Source organism: Myodes glareolus, chromosome 3, assembly GCF_982192425.1.
Source record: "Myodes glareolus chromosome 3, mMyoGla1.1, whole genome shotgun sequence".
NCBI classification, from domain to species: domain Eukaryota; kingdom Metazoa; phylum Chordata; class Mammalia; order Rodentia; family Cricetidae; genus Myodes; species Myodes glareolus.
The window spans coordinates 19,218,514-19,239,623 of NC_142028.1; the positions used below are offsets into that span (position 1 = coordinate 19,218,514).

At 36.4% G+C, this 21,110-nt stretch overlaps 2 protein-coding genes across 2 annotated transcripts; both read left to right on the plus strand.

Moving 5' to 3' along the window:
- The first annotated feature begins 203 nt into the window (after window positions 1-203).
- LOC125399339 (taste receptor type 2 member 140-like) lies at window positions 204-1,181 on the plus strand. The gene has a single exon (XM_087903910.1). It carries the CDS (start codon window positions 204-206, stop codon window positions 1,179-1,181), a length of 978 nt encoding a protein of 325 aa, XP_087760036.1.
- An 8,350-nt stretch (window positions 1,182-9,531) lies between these two features.
- Window positions 9,532-10,503, plus strand: LOC148122545 (taste receptor type 2 member 140-like). Its single transcript, XM_087903911.1, has one exon. It carries the CDS (start codon window positions 9,532-9,534, stop codon window positions 10,501-10,503), a length of 972 nt encoding a protein of 323 aa, XP_087760037.1.
- The last annotated feature ends 10,607 nt before the right edge of the window (window positions 10,504-21,110 follow it).

Genomic DNA, 21,110 nt, shown 5'->3' on the forward strand with positions numbered 1-21,110 from the left:
GGACAATATATTGTGTTTGTGAAGAAAAGCATGAACCAAATCATGAATGAATTTTAAAGTTTGTTGGATACTGTATAGGAGAGTTCATAACACACTGTGTTTGTTATATAATTTCAAGAGAGATGAAAACCACAACTTTTTAGAAGTTTGCATTTCTAAGTCTTCAGAAGTGCAGTAGAAATTGAAGCATCCTTTTGATGACAATGAGTGCTGTTCTACAGGTAACATTATTAATCATTTTAAGTGTGGAGTTCATTATAGGAATTTTAGGAGATGCATTCATGGCACTGGTGAACATCAGGGGCTGGGTCAAGAGAGGAAAGATCTCTGTTGTGGATCAGATCCTTACTGCTTTGGCCATTTCCAGGATAGCTTTTCTATTGTTGATAATCATAATTATATTGATATATGAGCTGTGTCCAGCTTTATTAATAACTGAAAAAATGTTCAGAATAACTAATGCCTCCTGGATACTGACCAATCATTTTAGTATATGGCTTGCTACATGTCTCAGTGTCTTTTATTTTCTCAAGATAGCCAATTTTTCAAGCTCTCTTTTTCTTTACCTAAAGTGGAGAGTTAAAAATGTGGTTTTAGTGACACTGTTGGTGTCTCTGCTCATATTTTTTGTAAACATCATAGTCATAAACACATATATAGATGTCTGGGTTGATCGATATAAGCTGAACACATCTCACAGTTCTATAACAAGTAATTCAAAACTTTATAAACTTGTTTTACTTACCAACACTATGTTCACACTAATACCCTTTACTGTGTCTCTGATCACCTTTTTCTTGCTCATCTTCTCCCTGTGGAGACATTTGAAGAACATACAAAACAATTCCAAAGGCTCCCAAGATATCAACATCACAGCCCACATAAAGACTCTACAAATGGTGGTTGCCTTCCTGCTACTATACACTGTTTTCTTTCTGGCACTTGCCTTTCAGTCTTGGAACAATAAACCTCATCATAGAAAAATATCCAATTTGTTTTCTATGGATACTGGACTTGTTTTTCCCTCAGCCCATTCATGTGTCTTGATTTTGGGAAACAGTAAGCTGAGACAAGCATTTCTGTCCATGATGTGGTGGGTGAGGTGCAAGCCAAATGTTGCAATTCTTGGGTTCTTAGAACATGTAAGAGATTGTCTTCAATACTGTAGAGGATTTTTATAAGAGATTCTGAATATTTGTATTTTTTCTTTATATTTATCTTTTAGTAGTAATTTATAAATTTTGCAAAATTCTGTGTATGTTAAGCACTGTCCAAACATATTGCAGATGTATAGGAAATAGAAAATGATCTATGTTTTTATACAAGGAATGATGTGAAAAAGGACCTTGTAGTAAAAGTCCTAATATCAATATGATGCAATTTTTTCCCTAAATAGACTTTCTGTAATTTTAATATGATCATTGACTAATACATAAGACACATGTGCATGTAAGTATATGTAGATTATTAAATGTACATGGTTAATGCTATAATATAAGTTCATAGTCAAGAATAAGTTAAGAACTGAAATATAGACTTGGACATATATTTAGCCCAATGTTTCACATATATCAATTTTGAAAGTTTAAGAAATGTAATAATCTTTTTCAAGTTTCCTATATTCTGTAATATAAAAATCAATAATTTTTGGAACGTATCTATCACTGGAAATGCATTGCATTTTTCTATATAATTTTCATATATACAATACAATCTATTTTAGTATATATGTCCATAAGCACTGAATCACAACAATGTCTTAGCTGAATAACATAGTGAGGGAATTCATGTTTTTCCTTGACATATGTTACTATTCACATGTATTTTTTGAAGGTAGAAAACAATAGGCTATCACAGGAATATAAACTTGGAGTAATCTTGTGATGTAGGATTCCTCATAGTTTTTTTGTGAGATTTTTTTTGGGGTCTGAGCTGCTGGGCAACCAGGAGACAAACCAATTGGCATGCCAACATGATCGACTATATCCACATAGGACATGAGAAAGCTTCAAAAGGAATTCTTGACAAAAAAAAAAAAACAAAACAAAAAACAAAACACAGAAAACCCCAGAGTTTAACACAGCTTCTTTCTCTGTTTGTGGGCACCTTGCTGCAACTCCATTAAGAGAGGTTTTCCTAATTCAGCAGTAGCAGAAAAAAAGCCACACAGTTTTGAAAAGGTGGCTTCCTAGGCTGTGCTACCAGCAAGAACTCTTGACTCCTTCTGAAGGTATGGCTATGGAACATATAAATGGGGTTTGTGATCAGAGTGCTACAACTTGCTTAATGGCAACACAGACCTTCTGTGACCCAACCCTGGATCTAGGGTAGAGAGAATAACTCCTAGAGGCAATGAAAAAACCTCCTCCAACATGTTGGACTGAGTCGAACAAGCAGGCAGGGCCACGTTGTCTCTATCCATGCCTACTTAGCATTAAAAAAAAGAAGAACCATTTCTCTTCAGAAAAGGATTACAAATGCCCAATAAAGACAAATTCAGATGAAAAAGACCTTTAAATGGGTCACAGTGTTGGATAAATGTATGTAGGCTTGGGAAAGAAGAAAAAGAGTATAGAGAATTATAAAAAGAGGTAAATTGTTTTTTTAAAAAAAGTAAAACAAAGTCTTTAAATAGACAAAGGAAACTTGTAGAAAAAGTAGTAGATTAAGAAAAATGCTTATATATTCTTCCATGTAAAGATGAAAAATTCAGAGAGTCTGGATTATATATATTATTGTGTTTTCTTTAAATTTTTCAAATGTAAATGAGCTAAGTACACAGAAATATTTTTTATATTGGGTTGTTAAGCTAAAACAGCATATATATTTTAAATGTATCTTGATTCCAAAGTTTGGGTCTAAAAATTTGTTACTTTTTAAAAGAGGTTCTTCTGTTTCCACAGAGGATGAAAAAATGTGGATTCATTTCAGGATAATGTGGTTTGATGGACCACGACCCCCTGAAATGTTGTCGTGAACACTCCCAAAAATACTTTGGCCAACAAAAAGCAGAAAGCAGTTTGGAGAGAACTACACTCATATTCCCAAATATTATTTATAAATGTTTCTTTACATTTAAAGGGAATATGCTATAGAGATTTGCATTGTTATGGATCTTGGTTTATTGATACAAAGTTAAGGTCAATTTTGTTATGCTGTGTGTATATGTATTTTTGATCTTGATTAAGGTATTGTGTTTGTCCAGCTCATTTAAAAATGTAATGTATAATTAAGAAATATATGTTAATAGATAGTCATTTATAATAGTAAAGCTTGTAGTCATGTTACTTAGGTTTTCTAGATGTATGGAGATGTTTTTCAGACATATAGGAATTCTTCAAATCTTTCAAAGACTACAGAATATGGCATTTAAAATGTTTAAGAACTTAGGATTTTTCATGACAATGATACACATCTGCTCCTGGCAGCACCAATTACTTCAAAAAAATATGGGCATTGAAGAGGCTCCTTATGGAGTTAGTTAACCATCTGGGAAAGAAACTGCTCTTGCCTCGACTGCTTGATTGTATGCTGTGTCAACTGGATATCCAGGACCCACAGAATAATGATTGCTAAACTTGCCTAAAGGCGAGATGATCCTTCAGGGTTACTGCTTCCTGAAAGAGTCTACTAGACATTCTGCAGGATGTAGAAAAATGTTACTGACAGACTTCCAATATAGGCAGAACTGTCTTTGAAATTTCCTGCTTTATAGAAAAGTCTGTTGGATACATGGGCATGTCGGCTGAAGTTAGATGCAACAATGATACAGAAGAACTTTGGTTACTGTCCAGGTGGTGAGATGTCTCTGTCAATTCTAGAATTTTGGAAGTTGCTTACAATGCACTTACCGTTTACTTAGGTAATAATATATCCTTCTGCAGTTTTTGATGGAGTTGATGAATTGATAATTATAATTATAGTTTATATAAGGATATAATTATGTTTTTAGTTATGATAAAAGATAAAGTAAATAGAAATATTGTAATTGTATATTCTTGCTTGATACCTGTTTTGTTATATGTAATTTTACTGGGATAAAGTTAAAACTTTCCTTTTTATTTAAGCAGGAAAGAGGAGGTGATGTGGGATTCACTTCTGTGTGCTATGATGCTATGAATACCATTGGTTAATAAGAAACAGTCTTAAGCCCATAATAGGGTAGAATAGAGCTAGGCAAGAAAAACTAAACTGAATTCTGGGAGAAAAGAGGTGGTGTTGGAGAGAAGCCATGGAGCCACCTCCAGAGACAGCCATGCTGAAACCTTGGTGGTAGGCTAGGAGCCTAATGGTAAAATATAAAATAATAAAAATGGGTTAAACTAAGATGTAAAAATACAAAGCTAGAACTAATGGGTAAAGCAGTGATTTAATTAATACAGTTTCTGTGTGGTTATTTTGGGAGTCTGGGCAGCTGGGAAATGAACAAGTGACCTCTTACTACAATCTAGGGTGACTGGTGTGCTTTTAACATGAACTTTTGTTAAGTAGGTACTTTGCTTTAACTGTATGGAAAAGTACACAGTAAGTGAAATATATAAATTTAATCAGAGAACTGAGCAATTTAAGATGAACAAGTGGTATGGGACAATTGTTTGCATTCTATCAATTATATTTTAAATAAATGCTGATTGGTCAGTAGCCAGGCAGGAAGTATAGATGGGACAACCATTAGGAAGTAGAAGCTGGTCAATGAGAACAGGAGAATTTTGGGAAGAAGGAAGCCCATTCCTCAGCAGTCCTGGCCCAGACACAGAAGAAGCAAGATGTGACTACCTTGCTGAAAAATAGTCAGGAGAAAAGCTAAACAAAGGATATTAGATTCAGAGTTCTTGCTTTAAAAATAAAAAGGGGGGGAAGTGGTGTGGGACAACAGTCTGTATTCTGTCAATTATATTTTAAATAAATGCTGATTGGCCATTAGCCAAGCAGGAATTATAGGTGGGCAACCAGACAGGAAGTAGAGGTGGGTCAATGAGAACAGGAGAATTTTGGGAAGAGAAAGCTAAGTCAGCAGTTTTGATCCAGCCACAGAAGAAGCAAGATGTGACTGCCTTGCTGAATAAGGTACTGAGCCATGTGGCTAACATATACTAGAATAATGTGCTAATATAAGTTATAATAGTTAATAAGAAGCCTGAGCTAATGAGTCAATCAGTTTACAATTAATGTAGACTTCTTTGTGATTTCTTTGGGACTTAATGATTGTGAGAACTGTGCAGGACAGAAACCTCAGACAACAAACAAATTTGAGGAAGAGAAGGATACTGAGCTGCAAAAGTGAGAGAGAACAAGAGAGAAGAATAGGATGTTTAGAAACATATACTTTTTAAATAAAATCTTATATTTTCTAGCAAATCCTATCAGGCTGGTGGTTTCTGGATGGTTATGTTTCTTTTGTAATGTGCATATGTGTAATAGATAGCCATTAAAGAAAGATATTTTAGTATTCATGTGCATGATCATTTGTGAACCTCTAAGTCTTTAGCATTCACATTTGTGTGGTACTGTTTCTCATGTGTAGAAGCTGAGATTCTGAGTGTCAATGTATCTATCAGATGTCATTAGAGAGCAAGAAGAATGACTCCTGTAAGAGAGAGGCCTTTTAAGTAAAATATTTACAAAATGGGCAAGATTCAACCAACCATGGGCCAGGGGTGTCCTAACACTGACCCTTGACCAGATTCCAGAGAAACTCCCTATCCCATGTCATGCATCCAAACACACAAAGCAGAAGTTTGTGGCACTAGGCACTGGGCACTATAATGATCTCTTTGTGATGAGAAAGCATGGCTCAGCCAACCACCAGCGTGACTTGTGTGGGACAATGATACTTACATGGAGGCCTGGGACTACGTACTTCATGCTCTAAGAAGAAAACGTGGGCCCACATGCTACCATGCAGGACCAGCCAGATGGATACTATCAATGTTAACATAGGTACAGTATGTAGCATGTGGCATGGTGTTTTAAGGGAGAGAGACAGAATGGTTTAGGCCTTGTAGACAGAGGCATATCTGAAGAGACAAGAAAGCAAGGGAGTAGGCTGAGATGGTGAGGGAGATGACACTTTGACCAGCAGTGACACATGGGAAAACTTGCCCTTCACTTTGTCTGGGCAGAAGAGCAGAGATCATCCTGCTGATGACAGCACAGGTAAGCCAACACTGAGAATGGGATCATGGGAGATCTAGCCCCACCCTCATTTCTCACATGGGTGTATGGGCTGGGGAGAGATACCTTCCTTCAGTCTCTATCCATCAATGCCAAAGGCAGCAGAGATATTTGACCTTGAGGCAACAAGAGAGGGCAAGCTGTCCCTGCTCCCTACCAGCTGCAAAACTCTGGAAAGCAGACCCTGCACCACAGCAGGGCAACACAATAGAGCCAAGCCTGTCTATGAAAGTGTGAGAAAGTCAGTCAGAAAATTATGAGCATGGGAGAGCTATCCCCACTTTTCATCTATTTTCTGGTGACATGGGCTGAGGAATGATGACTTCCCTTCTACCCATCAATACCTAAGGAAAGTAGGAAAGCTGATCCTGTGGTCATATGAATGGGAACATTCTCCCTGACACCCAATCAACTGCAACACTCTGAAGGGCAGGATTAGCACCTCACTAGGGAACCAACCTACTAGTGCAGGTGTGAGTGAACCTGTACCTAAGTTGTATTCTTGGGAGAGTTGTCCCCATTTTACATGTAGTAGACCAAAGCTATAGTTACTTAGGTCCAGGCACAAGAATACAATTTGGCATACTCCATCATCTACCAGATCTGCTAGACCATGTTAAGGGAGTTGACCTGCAGACGCCAAACTTCAGGATCTGTACAACACAGAACAACTACAAGATATCTAGGAGACAGCAAGATATCTAGGCTAAGGCCTAAAATAAATAGGGTAGTAGAAACCAGAGGCCTTGAACCAGACTAACATCTCTTTTCAATGAACATTTGTAATTAAAGATAAATAAACAAAGGAGTTGTCAGTATGACTCACTGTGTCACACTACAGTTTCCATCATGAGTTTTTTACATTTTTCCCTTTTTTAAAAATTTCATTTTCTCCCCTTTTCTCTTAAATTTTGCTTTATTTGGGGGAAGTGCTGGAGTGGAGGACAGATGCAAAAAGATGGGGAAATGAATGGGATCAAGATAGATGATGTAAAAGACACATAGAATAAAAAATATCTATAGGAAGAAACTTGTAAGAGCCATACATGAAATCTGGTGGAAAAAGGATATAAAAGAAAATGAGGTTTTTGTCCTGCCATTCTATGTCATTTGAAGGCTGGCTAATGTGTCTTCAAACAAGTCCAGTCATTTTATTGCTGTTGTTGTTGTTGTTTGATTCCCTGGAAGTTTATTGATCTTCTAATTGTTGTGCCACAATACTTGAGGAATCAAATAAGTAAGTAGGGTTTATTGTGCCTCATGGTTTGAAAATTCTGTTCATGCAGAAATTCATTCACTCTTCAATTTTCCTGGTAATGTGCTGTGCTTTGGTCTCTCTGTCTACTGTGAATATGCATTGCTCTCATTGTCTGATAAATAAAGCTGATTTGGCCTATAACGAGGCAGAATAAGGTTGGGCAAGAAAGTAAATTTCCAACCAACTGCTACTGAAGTAAGACATGCACAAAATGAGGAAACAAGCCATAAACTGTGTAGTAAAGCATAGATAAAATATATGGATTAATTTAAATCTAAGTGTCAACTAATAATAAGCCTGAGCCATCTGCTAACCATTTATAAATAATATTAAGCATTTGAGCAGTTTTTCTTTTTTTTTAATCTAGAAGTGAAGATGCAGAAATCAGGAAAGCAACAAGAGTCCCTTTCTTCCAGCATACAATTTTTGTCAGTGTTCCAAAAGACACCAAAGTTCCTATACCTATACCCACTCAATACAGCCCTACCCCAGTATGCTTTGCATTCCTCTTTATGCTTTAATTCCTTTCTGCTTTATGGCAGGATCCAGACAAGGAGGACCTTCCTGTTGCTGCTCTGATGGTATGCTCATGGTTCTATTTCTTATCAATTACCTATTAAGACTTTCAATAGCTGGGCTAATTTATGTTCCCAGTATATCTGTGAGATGGATGTTGGGCATTTGTGAGAAATCTCAAGGCTGTTTGTGCTCACTTTCTTTGTTCAATGTTGCTTCAGGGGATTGATGTGGTGGTGCCTCTTTCATATACAAAACAGCATGTCTTCCTCTGTGAAATCTAAAAACCAATGTTGTTTTGAGACCAGATCTCACCACATAAATTACAAAGATTTCAGACTTGTTTGCCCTCTACAATAGCTTCTTCAACACTAGACTGAAGACACAAAAGTGCATCACAATAACAAAGTTACATGCTTTTGTTATATCTTTTTCTAATATCCACAATCATTTTGCTCTACTTTGTTATGGTTTCTTTGACTGTCTGCTAGCTCCTGAAGAATGTTATCATGTCAGGCTTTCTATCTTGGCTTGCCTAAACATCCCTCATCTGCCCTGATGCCTATACAGAAGGAAATGAATAGATTTTGGAGCAAAACAAAGGGCAATGAATCCTATTTGATTCTCCTTGGTTCTGATGGAGAGCCAGATGTATGAGCCAGGGAGACACAGGAAATGACAAGAATTCTTGTTGTGTAGATGAATTTATAAAAAGTTATTGTCTCTTTAGTATCATAAGAGAAATATTTCCAAATTGTGTGCATGCACAGATGAAACAGTTATAAGTGAAGAGAATACATTACGTTATGTGTCAATTACACTTGAAAGTAATTCTATGCCATATCTTAATAACTATCACAGTACTAAGCATGAGTTATACAAAAAATGAATGTCAATGATAAGCATGAGCTAATAAAGTGAGAGAGAATGGGGTGTAACCAAAATATATGTGTGTTTATGCATTAATGTATGTTGTGTGTTTATTAAAAGAAAAATGATCAGCTTCTCAGTATGAACATTTATGAAATAAAATTCTTTGACATATTAGAAGGTGACAGATCATAGAACAAATCTTGTAAAAAATTACTGTATCTTATATGTACACATTTTTGTGTATTTAATGAAGTTCTTATTTCATTTACCAATTAAAAAATTATTGCCCTCTAAGTGAGTTAAAATCATATAACTTTGCTTGTCCAGAAATTAGTAGCTGGTAGTCACTATTCAACATGTAAAGTAGAAAAGCAATGGAAGTAAATATGCTTTTATTTCAAAGGCAGTGCATGGAGATTTGGTGTTTCTCTCATCACAATCTACAAGAAGCCAGGTTTTTGTGTATATGATACACAGTATCTGCAAGAAGTGAAGCTGGGTTGCCTTGGACAATATATTGTGTTTGTGAAGAAAAATATGAACCAAATCATGAATGAATTTTAAAGCTTGTTGGATATTGTATAGGAGAGTTCATAACACACTGAGTTTGTAATATAATTTCAAGAGTGAGGAAAACCACATTTTAGAAGAAGTTTGCATTTCTAAGTCTTCAGAAGTCCAGGAGAAGTTGAAGCATCCTTTTAATGACAATGAGTGCTGTTCTACAGGTAACATTATTAATCATTTTAAGTGTAGAATTCATCATAGGGATTTTAGGAAATGCATTCATGGCACTGGTAAACATCATGGGCTGGGTCAAGAGAGGAAAGATCTCTGTTTTGGATCAGATCCTTACTGCTCTGGCCATTTCCAGGATAACTTTTCTATTGTTTGTTATCTCAATTGTATTGATATCTGTGCTGTGTCCAGCTTTATTAATAACTGAAAAAATGATCAGAATAATTAATGCCTCCTGGATACTGACCAATCATTTTAGCAACTGGCTTGCAACATGTCTCAGCATCTTTTATTTTCTCAAGATAGCCAATTTTTCAAGCTCTCTTTTTCTTTACCTAAAGTGGAGAGTTAAAAATGTAGTTTTAGTGACACTGTTGGTGTCTCTGTTCATATTCTTTGTAAACATCATAATCATAAACACATATATAGATGTGTGGAATGATCATTATAAGGCGAATACATCTAACAGTTTTATAACAAGTAATGCACAACTTCATAAACTTGTTTTACCTACCAATACTATATTTGTACTCATACCCTTCACTGTGTCCCTGATCACTTTTTTCTTGCTCATGTTCTCCTTGTGGAAACATTTGAAGAACATACAAAACAATGCCAAAGGCTCCCAAGACATCAACATCACAGCCCACATAAAGACTCTGCAAATGGTGGTTGCCTTCCTGTTACTATACACTGTTTTCTTTCTGGCACTTGCCTTTCAGTCTTGGAACAATAAACCTCATCATAGAAATACAGCCCATATGTTTTCTGTGGATACTGTACTTGTTTTTCCTTCAGGCCATTCATATGTCTTGATTTTGAGAAACAATAAGCTGAGACAAGGATTTCTGTCCTTGATGTGGTGGGTGAGGTGCAAACTAAATGTTGCAATTCTTGGCTTCTTAGACCATGTAAGAGATTGTTTTCAGTATTTTAGAGAATGACCTGTATATAAGAAATTCTGCATATTTATATTTTTTCTTTCTGTTTATCTTTTAGTTGTAACTTTGTAAACTTTGCAGAATTCTGTGTATTTCAAGCATTGTCTAAACATATTGTAAATATATAGAAAATAAGAAAGGATGTATGTTGTTATCCAAGGAATGATGTGAAAATGAACCTTATAGTAGAACTCCTTCTATAATTATAATGCAATTTTTCTGTCCCTTAATAGACTTTCTGTAATTTTAATATGAACGCTGAGTAATACATAATACATATGTGCATGTAAGTATATGAAAATTATTAAATGCAGGTGATTAACTCTATAATATAGGGTCATAGTCAAGAATAAGATAAGAACTGATATGGAGACTTGGGCATATATTTAGCCCAATTTCTACAAATGTAACTTTAGAAAGTTAAAGAAACGTATTAATCTTTCTCATTTCCTATATTCTGTAATATAAAAATCAATAATTTTTGGAACATGTATTTCACTTTTAATGCATCGCATTTTTCTATGTAGTTTTGATCTATGCATTACAATCTATTTCAGTACATATGTCTGCAAGCATTGAATCACAATAGTGTTTTAGGTGACTATCACAGCAAGGAAGTTCATGTTCTTTCTTCATTTATGTGAGTATTCACATGTGATTTTTGAAGGTAGAAAACAAAAGGCTATCCCGGGAATAAACACTTGGCGTAATCCAGGGTGACAAGTGTGTTTTTAACATAAACTTTTAAGTAGCTACTTTGTTTTAACTGTATGGAAAAGTGCAAACGAAGTGAAATATATAAATTTAATCAAAAATAACTAAGTAATTTAAGATGAATAAATTTAATGAGGACAAGGGTACCAAGTTGAAAAAGTAAGAGAGAATAAGAGTGAAGAATGTGAATATTTAGAAACAAAGATTTTTTAGTCAAATCTTATTTTCTCAAGCAAATCTAACCTGACTGGTGGTTTCTGACTGACTAGGTTTTCTTTTCTAACAAATCACATTTATTCATTAATTAAAAATATGTGTTAAACATATTTTCTGTGTATATTTTAGAGATATTTCTATGAGAAACTGTGTATATAATGTGTATATGTGTAATAGATAGCCATTAAAGAAAGATATTTTAGTATTTATGTACTTGGTCATTTTGAACCTCTAACTCTTTAGCACTCACATTTTATGGTACTGTCTCTCATGTATAGAAGCTGATATTCTGAGATAGTCAATGTATCTATCAGTGCATGGAGACATTATTAGAGAGCAAGAAGAATGTCCTTGTAAGAGAGAGGATTTTCAAGTAAAATATCTTCAGAATGGGCAGGACCCAATCAACCATGGCCCAGGGGCATCCTAACCCTGACCTGTGAACATCCTCCAGAGAAACTCCCCATCCCATGTCATGCATTCAAACACACCAAGCAGAAGTCTATGGCACTGGGCAATGGGCACTATAATGATCTCTTTGTGATGAGGAAGCATGAGTTAGCCTATCACCAGGGTGACCTGTGTAGGACAAAGAGATCTACATGGAGGCCTGGGGCTATCTACTCTAAGGTCTAAGAAGAAAACATGGGCCCACCTAGTACCTTGCAGTGTCAGCCGTTTGAATAATATCTGTGTTGACAGAGGTGTGGAATATGGTATGTGGTGTGGTGTTTTAAGGGAGAGAGACAGAATGGTTTAGGTCATGTGAACTGAGGCATACTGAAGAGAGAAGAGAGGAAGGGAGTAGACTGAGATGGTAAGGGAGATGACGCTTTGATCAGCCGTAACACACAGGAAAACTTGCCCTGCACTTTGTCTGGGCAGCAGAGCAGAGATCATCCTGCTGACTATAGCAAAGCTGAGCCAACCCTGAGAATGTGATCATGGGAGATCTAACCCCACCCTCATTTACCACATGGGGGTATGGGCTAGGGAGAGATGCCTTCCTTCAGTCTCTACCCATCAATGCCTAAGACATCAGAGATATTTGACCTAGAGGCAACAAGAAATGGAGAGCTGTTCCTGCTCCCTACCAGCTGAAAAACTCTGGAAAGCAGGCCCTGCACCACAGCAGGGCAGCACAATAGAGCCAAGCCTGTTAATGGAGTTGTGGGAGATCCAGTCCTAAAATTGTGAGCGTGGGAAAGTTGTACTCATTATTCATCTGTTTGGTGGCAGTGAGAAAGTGAAGTTTTCCTCCTTCCCTTCAATGCCTGAGGCAGGTGGGAGAGATGGTTGTGAGGTCATAAGTATGGGAGATCCAACCCTGACCCCTGCCAGCTGCAACACTGATGGAGGAAGGTCATCTGTCTGTTGTTACTTTCATTGATTAATAAAGAGACTGCCTTGGCCTTTTTGATAGGCCAGCTCTTAGGTGGGTGGAGTAGACAGAACAGAATTGTGGGAGAAAGAAAGCAGAGGCAGGCAGTTGCCATGACTCTCCTCTCCGAGACAGACGCAGGTTATGACTTTTCCCGGTAAACCACCACCTCGTGGTGCTACAGATTATTAGAAATGGTTTGAATCAATACGTAAGAGTTAGCCAATAAGAGGTTATAACTAATGGGCCAAGCAGTGTTTAAATGAATACAATTTGTGTTTGTTATTTCTGGGTGTAAAGCTAGCCATGTGGGAGCCAGGTGGGAAAGCAGCCTGCCGCTCCTTTTACACAACACGGGAGAGTAGGCTTTGTACCTCAACACGACAATACATAGAGCCAGTAATGTAAACACAGGTGTGGGCAAGCCAGCCCTGAAATTGTGAGCATGGGTGAACTGTCCCCATTATCCATCTCTCTGGTGGTAGCATCTGAGGAAGAGAGTTGTCCCCTCATCCAGCAGTGCCTGGGAAATTAGAACTGGCATAGTGGTCATAGGTGCAGGAGCACTCTGCTTGACCCCCACCAACTATAGCACTCAGGAGAGCAGGCCCTGCTCCAGCACAATAGAGCCAACTCTGTTACACAGGTGTGGGTGAGCGAGTCTTTAAGTTAGGAGTTTAGGAGCGCACTACCCACTTTCCCTCTATCTTTTGGTAGCATGAGCTGAGGAGTGATGTCCTCCCTTCTACCCATCAATGTCCAAGGAAAGTAGGAGAGTTGATCCTGTAGTCATAAGAATGGAAACACTCTCCCTGACACCTAACCAACTTCAACACTCTACAGAGCAAGCCCAGCCCCTCACTAGGGAATAAAAATAGAGTCAACCCTGTTTGTGCAGGTATGAGTGAGCCTGTCCCAAAGTTGAAATGATAGGAGAGTTGTCCCCATTTCACATGTGGTACACCAAAGCTATAGTTACCCAGGCCCAGACCCAAGGATATGATTTGGCACATCCCATCATCCACCCCATCTATGATCTGCTGGAGCACGTGAAGGGAACTGACTTTCAGACCCAAAGCTTCAGGATCTCCACAACACAGAGCAACAATAGGACATCTAGGAGATAGCAGAATATCTAGGAAGAACCTTAGGTAGGGCCCAGAATAGTTAGGGTAGTAGAAACCAGAGACCTTAAACAAAACAGTTGTCTCTCTTCAATGAACACTTACTTGTAAATTTAAAGAGCAAAGGAGTTGTTGGTTTGACTCACTGTGTCGTATCACAGCTTTCATCATGGGATTTTTCCATTTTTATTTTCTTTTTTTCCACTTCTGTTAAATTTTGTTTTATTTGGTGAAAGTGCTGGAGTGGAGACAGATGCAAAGAGATGGAGAAATGAATGGAATCATGAAACATTATGTAAAAGACACAGAGTATAAATCAATATCTATAGGAAGAAACTGGTAACAGCCATACCTGAAATCTGGTGGAAAAAGGACATGAAAGAAAATGAGGTTTTTGTTCTTCATTGTATGGTATTTGAAAGCTGGCTAAAGTGTCTTCAAATAAGTTCAGTCATTTCATTGTTGTTATTTTTTGATGCGCTGAATGTTTATTAATCTTCTAATTGTTGTGCCAGGATAGGCAAGGAATCAAATAAAGAAGGTATGGTTCATTGTGGCTCACAGTTTGAAGATTCTGTTCACTATAGTAGGGAAAGCATAAAAGCAAGATGTTCAGGAAGATAGTCATACTATATCTGCAATTTAGAAGCAAGAAGAGCTCAATGCTGATGTTTAGCTAACTGTCTCTGTAATATTCATACTGGGATTATAGCCAACACAATGATCTGGCTCATACTTAGGGTACATATTCCAATTCAATTACTGTAAATGAAAACTCCTTCACAGTCATGTTCAGAAATTCATCTTCTATGTGACTGTAGATCCTGTCAAAGTGACCATTGGATTCAAAATTCACAGAATGTTTATTGTATTATTAAATGTTTAATGTATTGTTAGAAGATGACATGAATTCTGTGTCTAAAGCTCATTGTCTTGTATTTTCTTGATATGAAATGGTACACATTATTATTTATAGTACTATTTTTAATTTTATTTTTTGCTGGTTATGTAGTGATATGACTTAAAAATGAAAATTTTAAGTAAGTATAACAATTGCTGGGAAAAAGGGGACTGGCAAACCTGCCTGTAAATTTGCAAGTGAGTTGGTATAGTGATGGGGTGGGTTTTTAATGATGTAGCTCTGCTTGAGTCACCATGCTCTTGTTAGTAATTCTACCCATGTTCCTATATGTTACATGGTTGATGGGATTTCTTTCCTGCCTGGTTTTTGTTCTCCCATCAGGTCCCACAGATGTTTAGCCTTAAAGAGATCACACAGAGTCTATATTAATGATAAACTGATTGGCCCATTAGCTCAGGCTTCTTATTAACTCTTATAACTTATATTAACCCATTAATCTTATCTATGTTAGCCACATGGCTGAGTACCTTTTTCAGCAGGTAAATCACATCTTTCTTCTTCTGTGATTGAAACAGAACTGGAGAGGAATGGGCTTCCTCTTCCTAGAATTCTCCTGTTCTCATTGACGCAACTCTACTTCCTGTCTGGTTGTCCCGCCTATACTTCCTGCCTGGCTACTGGCAATCAGTGTTTATTTAAAATATAATTGACAGAATATAGACAATTGTCCCACACAAAGAAAGTTACTAAGGAACAATGAAAAAGTGTTGTTGGTGAAAGCTACTTGTTGGTTGCCGGCTGCCTAGCCCCAAAATAACCACACAGAAATTATATTATTTAAAACACTGCTTGTTCCATTAGCTCTGACTTCTTATTAGCTAACTCTTACATCTTAATTTAACCCATCTCCATTAATCTGTGTATTGCCATGTGGCAGTGGCTTTACAGCAAATTTTAGCATGTCTGACTCTGGTGGTGACTCCATTGCATCTCTCTGACTCTGCCTTCCTCCTCCCATGCTATTGGCCAAGCCAGTTCTTTATCCATTAACCAATAAAAGCAACACATGGACAGAAGGACTTCTCACACCAAAGTGTGATGGATAACCTTACATAGGACACAGAAATGAGTCCAGTTCTATCAGAAAGTTCTAAATGAGTTAATAAGTAATAAAAGTAGACAGTACAGTTTTGTATCAATACATGGCTATAAAAGTACATATATAATATTTTTACATGAATAAAAAAAGAATTGAAAATACTTGAATAAATGTGTAAAAATAAAAAGAAAGCTTGACGGCATAGCTATGGAATTCCATATACTCAAAAATCTGAGGTAAAAATGATAATAGTTTAAAGTCATAATGCCAAAAAATAGACATAGAAAAAAACAGAAGGAAAATCAATATGCTTTTAAAAAGAGTATATATATATATATATATATATATATATATATATAGTGGTAAAGAAATGACTAAGTGGTTAAGAGTACATATGATATACATTCTAGATATTAAATCTTTTTTTAACTGTGTGGCTGATATGCCTTTTCCCATTCTGTAAACTGCCTCTTCACTTTGATTGTGGTGCCCTTTGTTCTTCAGAAGTTTTATAATCTCATGACTTCTTTTTATTTATTGTTGGTTTTAATAACCTGAATTCTGTTCTAAAAGTCCCTTTTTTGTAAATTAAATCAACCACTTTCTTGCTTCTCTGTTAGGTTCAGGGTATCAGGCATTATGCTAAAGTTCTTTATCCATTAGGAGTTTAGTGCTGTGCAGGGTGAAATATAAGGACCAAGTTTATTTCATATATACATAGCTTATCCAGTCAAACCAGCACCATTTTATGGAGATAATCTCCCTTATTGAGTGTGTCCTTTGGCCTGTTCATTACAAAAATCATGCAGTTGTAGGAATGTGGGCTTATATGCAGATTGCCAATTCTGTTAAACTGATCAATGAGTCTGTGTTCAGTCAATGCCGTGGCCTTTTTATTGTTATAGCTTTGTGGCCAAACTTAGAAGCTTGGATAGGTGATACTTCTAGTAAGTTTTGTTTTGTTTGTTAAGGATTGCTTTGATTATGCTGGGCATCTTGTGTTTGCATGAAAATTTATGAGAATGTGGAATACTTAATCAAAAAAGACATCTATATCACACTCCCTCCACGTACGGCTCAGGGATTATTGCAGGAGAAGGGGCAGAAATATTATAAGAGCCAGAGGTGGTAGATGACTATAAGGGAACAGTGATAATCCAGATATAACAAGTCAGTTGCACATATGAACTGATAATAATAATGTATAACATGCAGAAGGCCTGTCCAAACTCAAGATAGGCAAAATCTCAGGATGGGAGGAGGCAGGAGGAAATGAAGTTCTACTCCAACCTAGAAAGATATTGGAAACTCATAGTTGCTTAGACAGAAAGAGATAATTTTATTTAAGCATAGGGTGGGATCTAGGAGTAGTTGGAGGATGTGGATGGATATGGTCAAAGTACATTGTACAAAACTCTCAGAGAACTTAAAATTTGCAATCAAATAAATAAATGAAAAGAAGTGGTAAATGATATTTTTGTAAACAGTGTTTTTAATATAATATTGCTCAATATAAATGCCAATAAATAATTAGTTCTTCAAATAGAATTGACAAGTTTAGCAGTATTGTCAAATGAGATATTGATGGAAGGCACATATCAGATGCAACAAGTTAGAATAAAACATTTGATCCTGGATCTTCTCACAATAGCAATCAAAAGTAGAAAATGTGTGGAAGTAGTTTCATAGCTCATTTTGTTGATATTGACTTTAGGCTGTTTCAAAGAGTGTGAATTAACCTATAAATAAATATAGATTGTAAGTTTTAAATCATTGTAAGTAGCTTAGTTCCCTAAGCTAATTATCATGTCCAAATTTTGTGTCTCATATAATTTTCTGAAAAATCACTCTAAGTTTAACAATATAAATAAATATATATATGATTTATACACATATATATATCATATAAATATAGGCAGAATATATATGTCAAAATAATTTAAGAAGTAACATTAAATTATGAAGTTCAGTTAGCTAGAAACCATTGTTAAAGACCCAACCATGATGTTTATGTTCCAAAGAAATTTTTGGAAATAGGCAGAATGAAGGAAGGTGACTGGAACCTTAAGACTGTCATATAATCTTCATGTCTTCATGTGTTGTAGACACTTGGAATGTTTTCTATTAGTCAAATGAAGCCTATGAGTGACTGTAATAGTGAGGATGTGATTATTGTCAGTAAATAATAAAGCTATAACACATAATCATTATCAGTAGATACTTGTATTTGTAAGGGAGACAAAATTTCCATGTGTACCCCCACAGAATTTAGGGAAGTCTTAGTAAGAAAAATAATACCACATATCAAGTTCTTTGAACTCTTTTCTACCATTCCAATTTATTTATTGATATATGCTATTGATGTTAAATTTGATTACATTTCAACACCATGTTTTGTTCATTTTGTTTTCTAAAGACAGGCTCATGCAGAAATTTATTCACTCTTCACATTTCCCTGATAATGTGCTGTGGTTTGGTCTTTCTATCAGCTTTGAATATGCATTGCTCTCATTGACTGATAAATAAAGCTGATTTGGCCTTTAATCAGGCAGAAAAAGACTGGGGACGAAAGTCAAATTCCAACCAGCTGCCAAGGACATAAGAACATGCACAAAATGAAGTAACAAGCCATAAACTGTGTGGCAAAGCACAGATAAAAATATGGGTTAATTTAAATCTAATTGCCAACTAATAATAAGCCATCTGCCAAGGTTATATGAGTAATATTAAGCCTTTGAGTGGTTATTTGGAAACTGGCAGACAGGAAAGAAACCTCTGATTTTAATAATGCATTTTAAAATTTGATAAGCTGACTTCTAAACTTGATCAATCCAAATTATATAGACTCTAGACAAGGTAAAACCTTTCAAAACAGTAAAAGGGGTAATGTCTTTATTTGCACGCTAGCAAATGAGAATTAAAATTTATCTTCAGTACCAACCATTGACATTGAAGAGTATGGCTGGTGTTCAAGGCATACAGTGCATCACATGGAGTTTTAGTTTTTTTTTTTTTACCCTGTTTGAAACCAATTTTTTTTTTCATAACCCACACTGAATTTGTCCTTCATCTTTTTAATCTTGCCTTTCTCCTTAACATTGTTCACATAATGTAAAATCAACAGGAACTTCCTCACCACCCAGAGACCTGGTATCGGCAGAACTTTGTCAGTGGATACTAAATCATAACCAGTTATTCTGGGTTTGCTTTACATTTTTATGAGACTTATGGTTACCAATGAACATATTTTCTATGCAGTTAATGACAGAATTTTGTCGTGGAAATTGTACCAGTGTTTCCACAGCATTTGTCAATAGTTCTGACTTTTTCAGGAGAAAAGTTTCCCCCAGTTTTTAAGAAATGGTCTCACTGTGTCACCATGCTTTGCCCGGAGGTTGATATGTAGACCAGTTTGGCTAACCTACATGATTCATCTGCCCTGCCTCCTGAGTGCTGAGATTAAAGTGTTTATGAGTCACTACACCTGACTTGACATAGAATTTGATGCATATTGCTTTGTCTTTCTTTAGGATTGATTTGATTGAATTTAAATTAGAGTGATGATGATTTAGAATCTAATTTAGCTTAGTTAAAGATGCAAGGGAATGGAGAGATGACCCAATGCTTATGAATACATACTATCTTGTTGAGGACCCACTCAGTTCCCAGTACCCACAATGGATAGCAAATAACTATTTTAGTTCTAGATCCAAGTATATCTGACTACCCTAGCTTTCAGAGGAACCTGGTATGCAAACCAGCACAAGTATAGATTATGAAAATTTTTGAATGTAAAAAAATAGAAGATTATTTTTATAAATTTAATGATCTTAATACAGATATACATATATAGAGTTTAAATTTGTTCAAATAATATGAATGACTTGCATTTGTATGGATAGAATAGTATATGGAACTTATCACTAGTAAAAAGTCAACATGAAATAAATTAAACTACTCCTACATGTTATACACACATACATATTCATACATGATTGACAAGGAAATCATAGAGAGAATAGCCCTTTTGGATATATGCTCTGTCATTATGCTCTAGAGATAAAATGTGTGGTAACTGTTCTGGTGTTACTCTCAGATTGCCTGGAAAGGACTGTCTTTTCCAGGAACTGTTGCACAGATGGAACCTCAAATGTTTATTGTCCAGAGTAGAAGGTGCAGAACAAGAATACTTCTGGGGTGAGTGTTGCTTTGTTCCAGTGGATACAACTCCATTAAGTGGATCCTGAAGTTCAAGTACTAGCACCCACTCTATATAGCCTCACCTATAGGGCACTTGGCATTTTTCTTTATCTTCTTCCTCTCTGTTGAAAGAGATTTTATAGAATGTCTTAACAGTGGTAACAGTGCTAAACATGAGAGCTAGTTGTATGATAAATGGTAAATGATAAACCTGAATTACTAAAGTGGAATACGTAAGGTATTTGGATCTAAATAAATGAGAGCTCTGTGTTAGTGTTGCTGGTGTGTTCTTAAGTATGTATGATGTATTTAATGAGATTATTGCTCTACATGCAAGTTTAGATTTTGTTGATTGGTATTTGAGTCAGAGTTCTCTAATTCCTGGCAAAGAAAAATGTAAGTAGACTTAATATGCACAGAAGGCAGAGCATGATGACCATGCAAATAAGTGTATTTTTACTTTGATGACAGCACATGAGAATTCGCCAACTATAAAGAATTTCAGACTGAATTGTAAGACACATTTTTTAATGTTTTTTCTTTCCTTTTTAATACTTTAAAAATATTACCAGTCCAATTTCCCACTTTCTCCCTTCTCCCACTTCTCTCCCACTCCCCCTAAACCCTCCCTTCCATCCCCCTCCAGTGCTAACAGAGGCCAAGGAACCCTGCCTTGTGGGAAGTCCCAGACCTCCCCCTTACATCCATACTTAGAATGGTGTGCATCCAAAGAGAGTAGGATCCCAAAAAGCCAGTACATGCAGTAGAGACAAATCCCAGTGCCACTGTCATTGGCCCCTCAGTCTGCCCCAACTGTCAACCACATTCAGAGTGTCCACTTTGATCCAATTCTTGTTCATTCCCAGTCTAACTTGAGTTGGTGGCTCCCATTAGCTCAGGCACACTGTCTCAGTGGGTGAATCCCTCATGATCCTGACTTCCTTGCTCATATTCTCCCTCCTTTTGTTCTTCAGCTGGACCTTGGGAGATCAGTCCAGTGCTCTGATGTGGGTC

Excerpts from the sequence above, each read along its gene's own strand:
- LOC125399339 (XM_087903910.1), top strand. The coding sequence starts at position 204 with ATGAGTGCTGTTCTACAGGTAACATTATTAATCATTTTAAGTGTGGAG.
- LOC148122545 (XM_087903911.1), top strand. The coding sequence starts at position 9,532 with ATGAGTGCTGTTCTACAGGTAACATTATTAATCATTTTAAGTGTAGAA.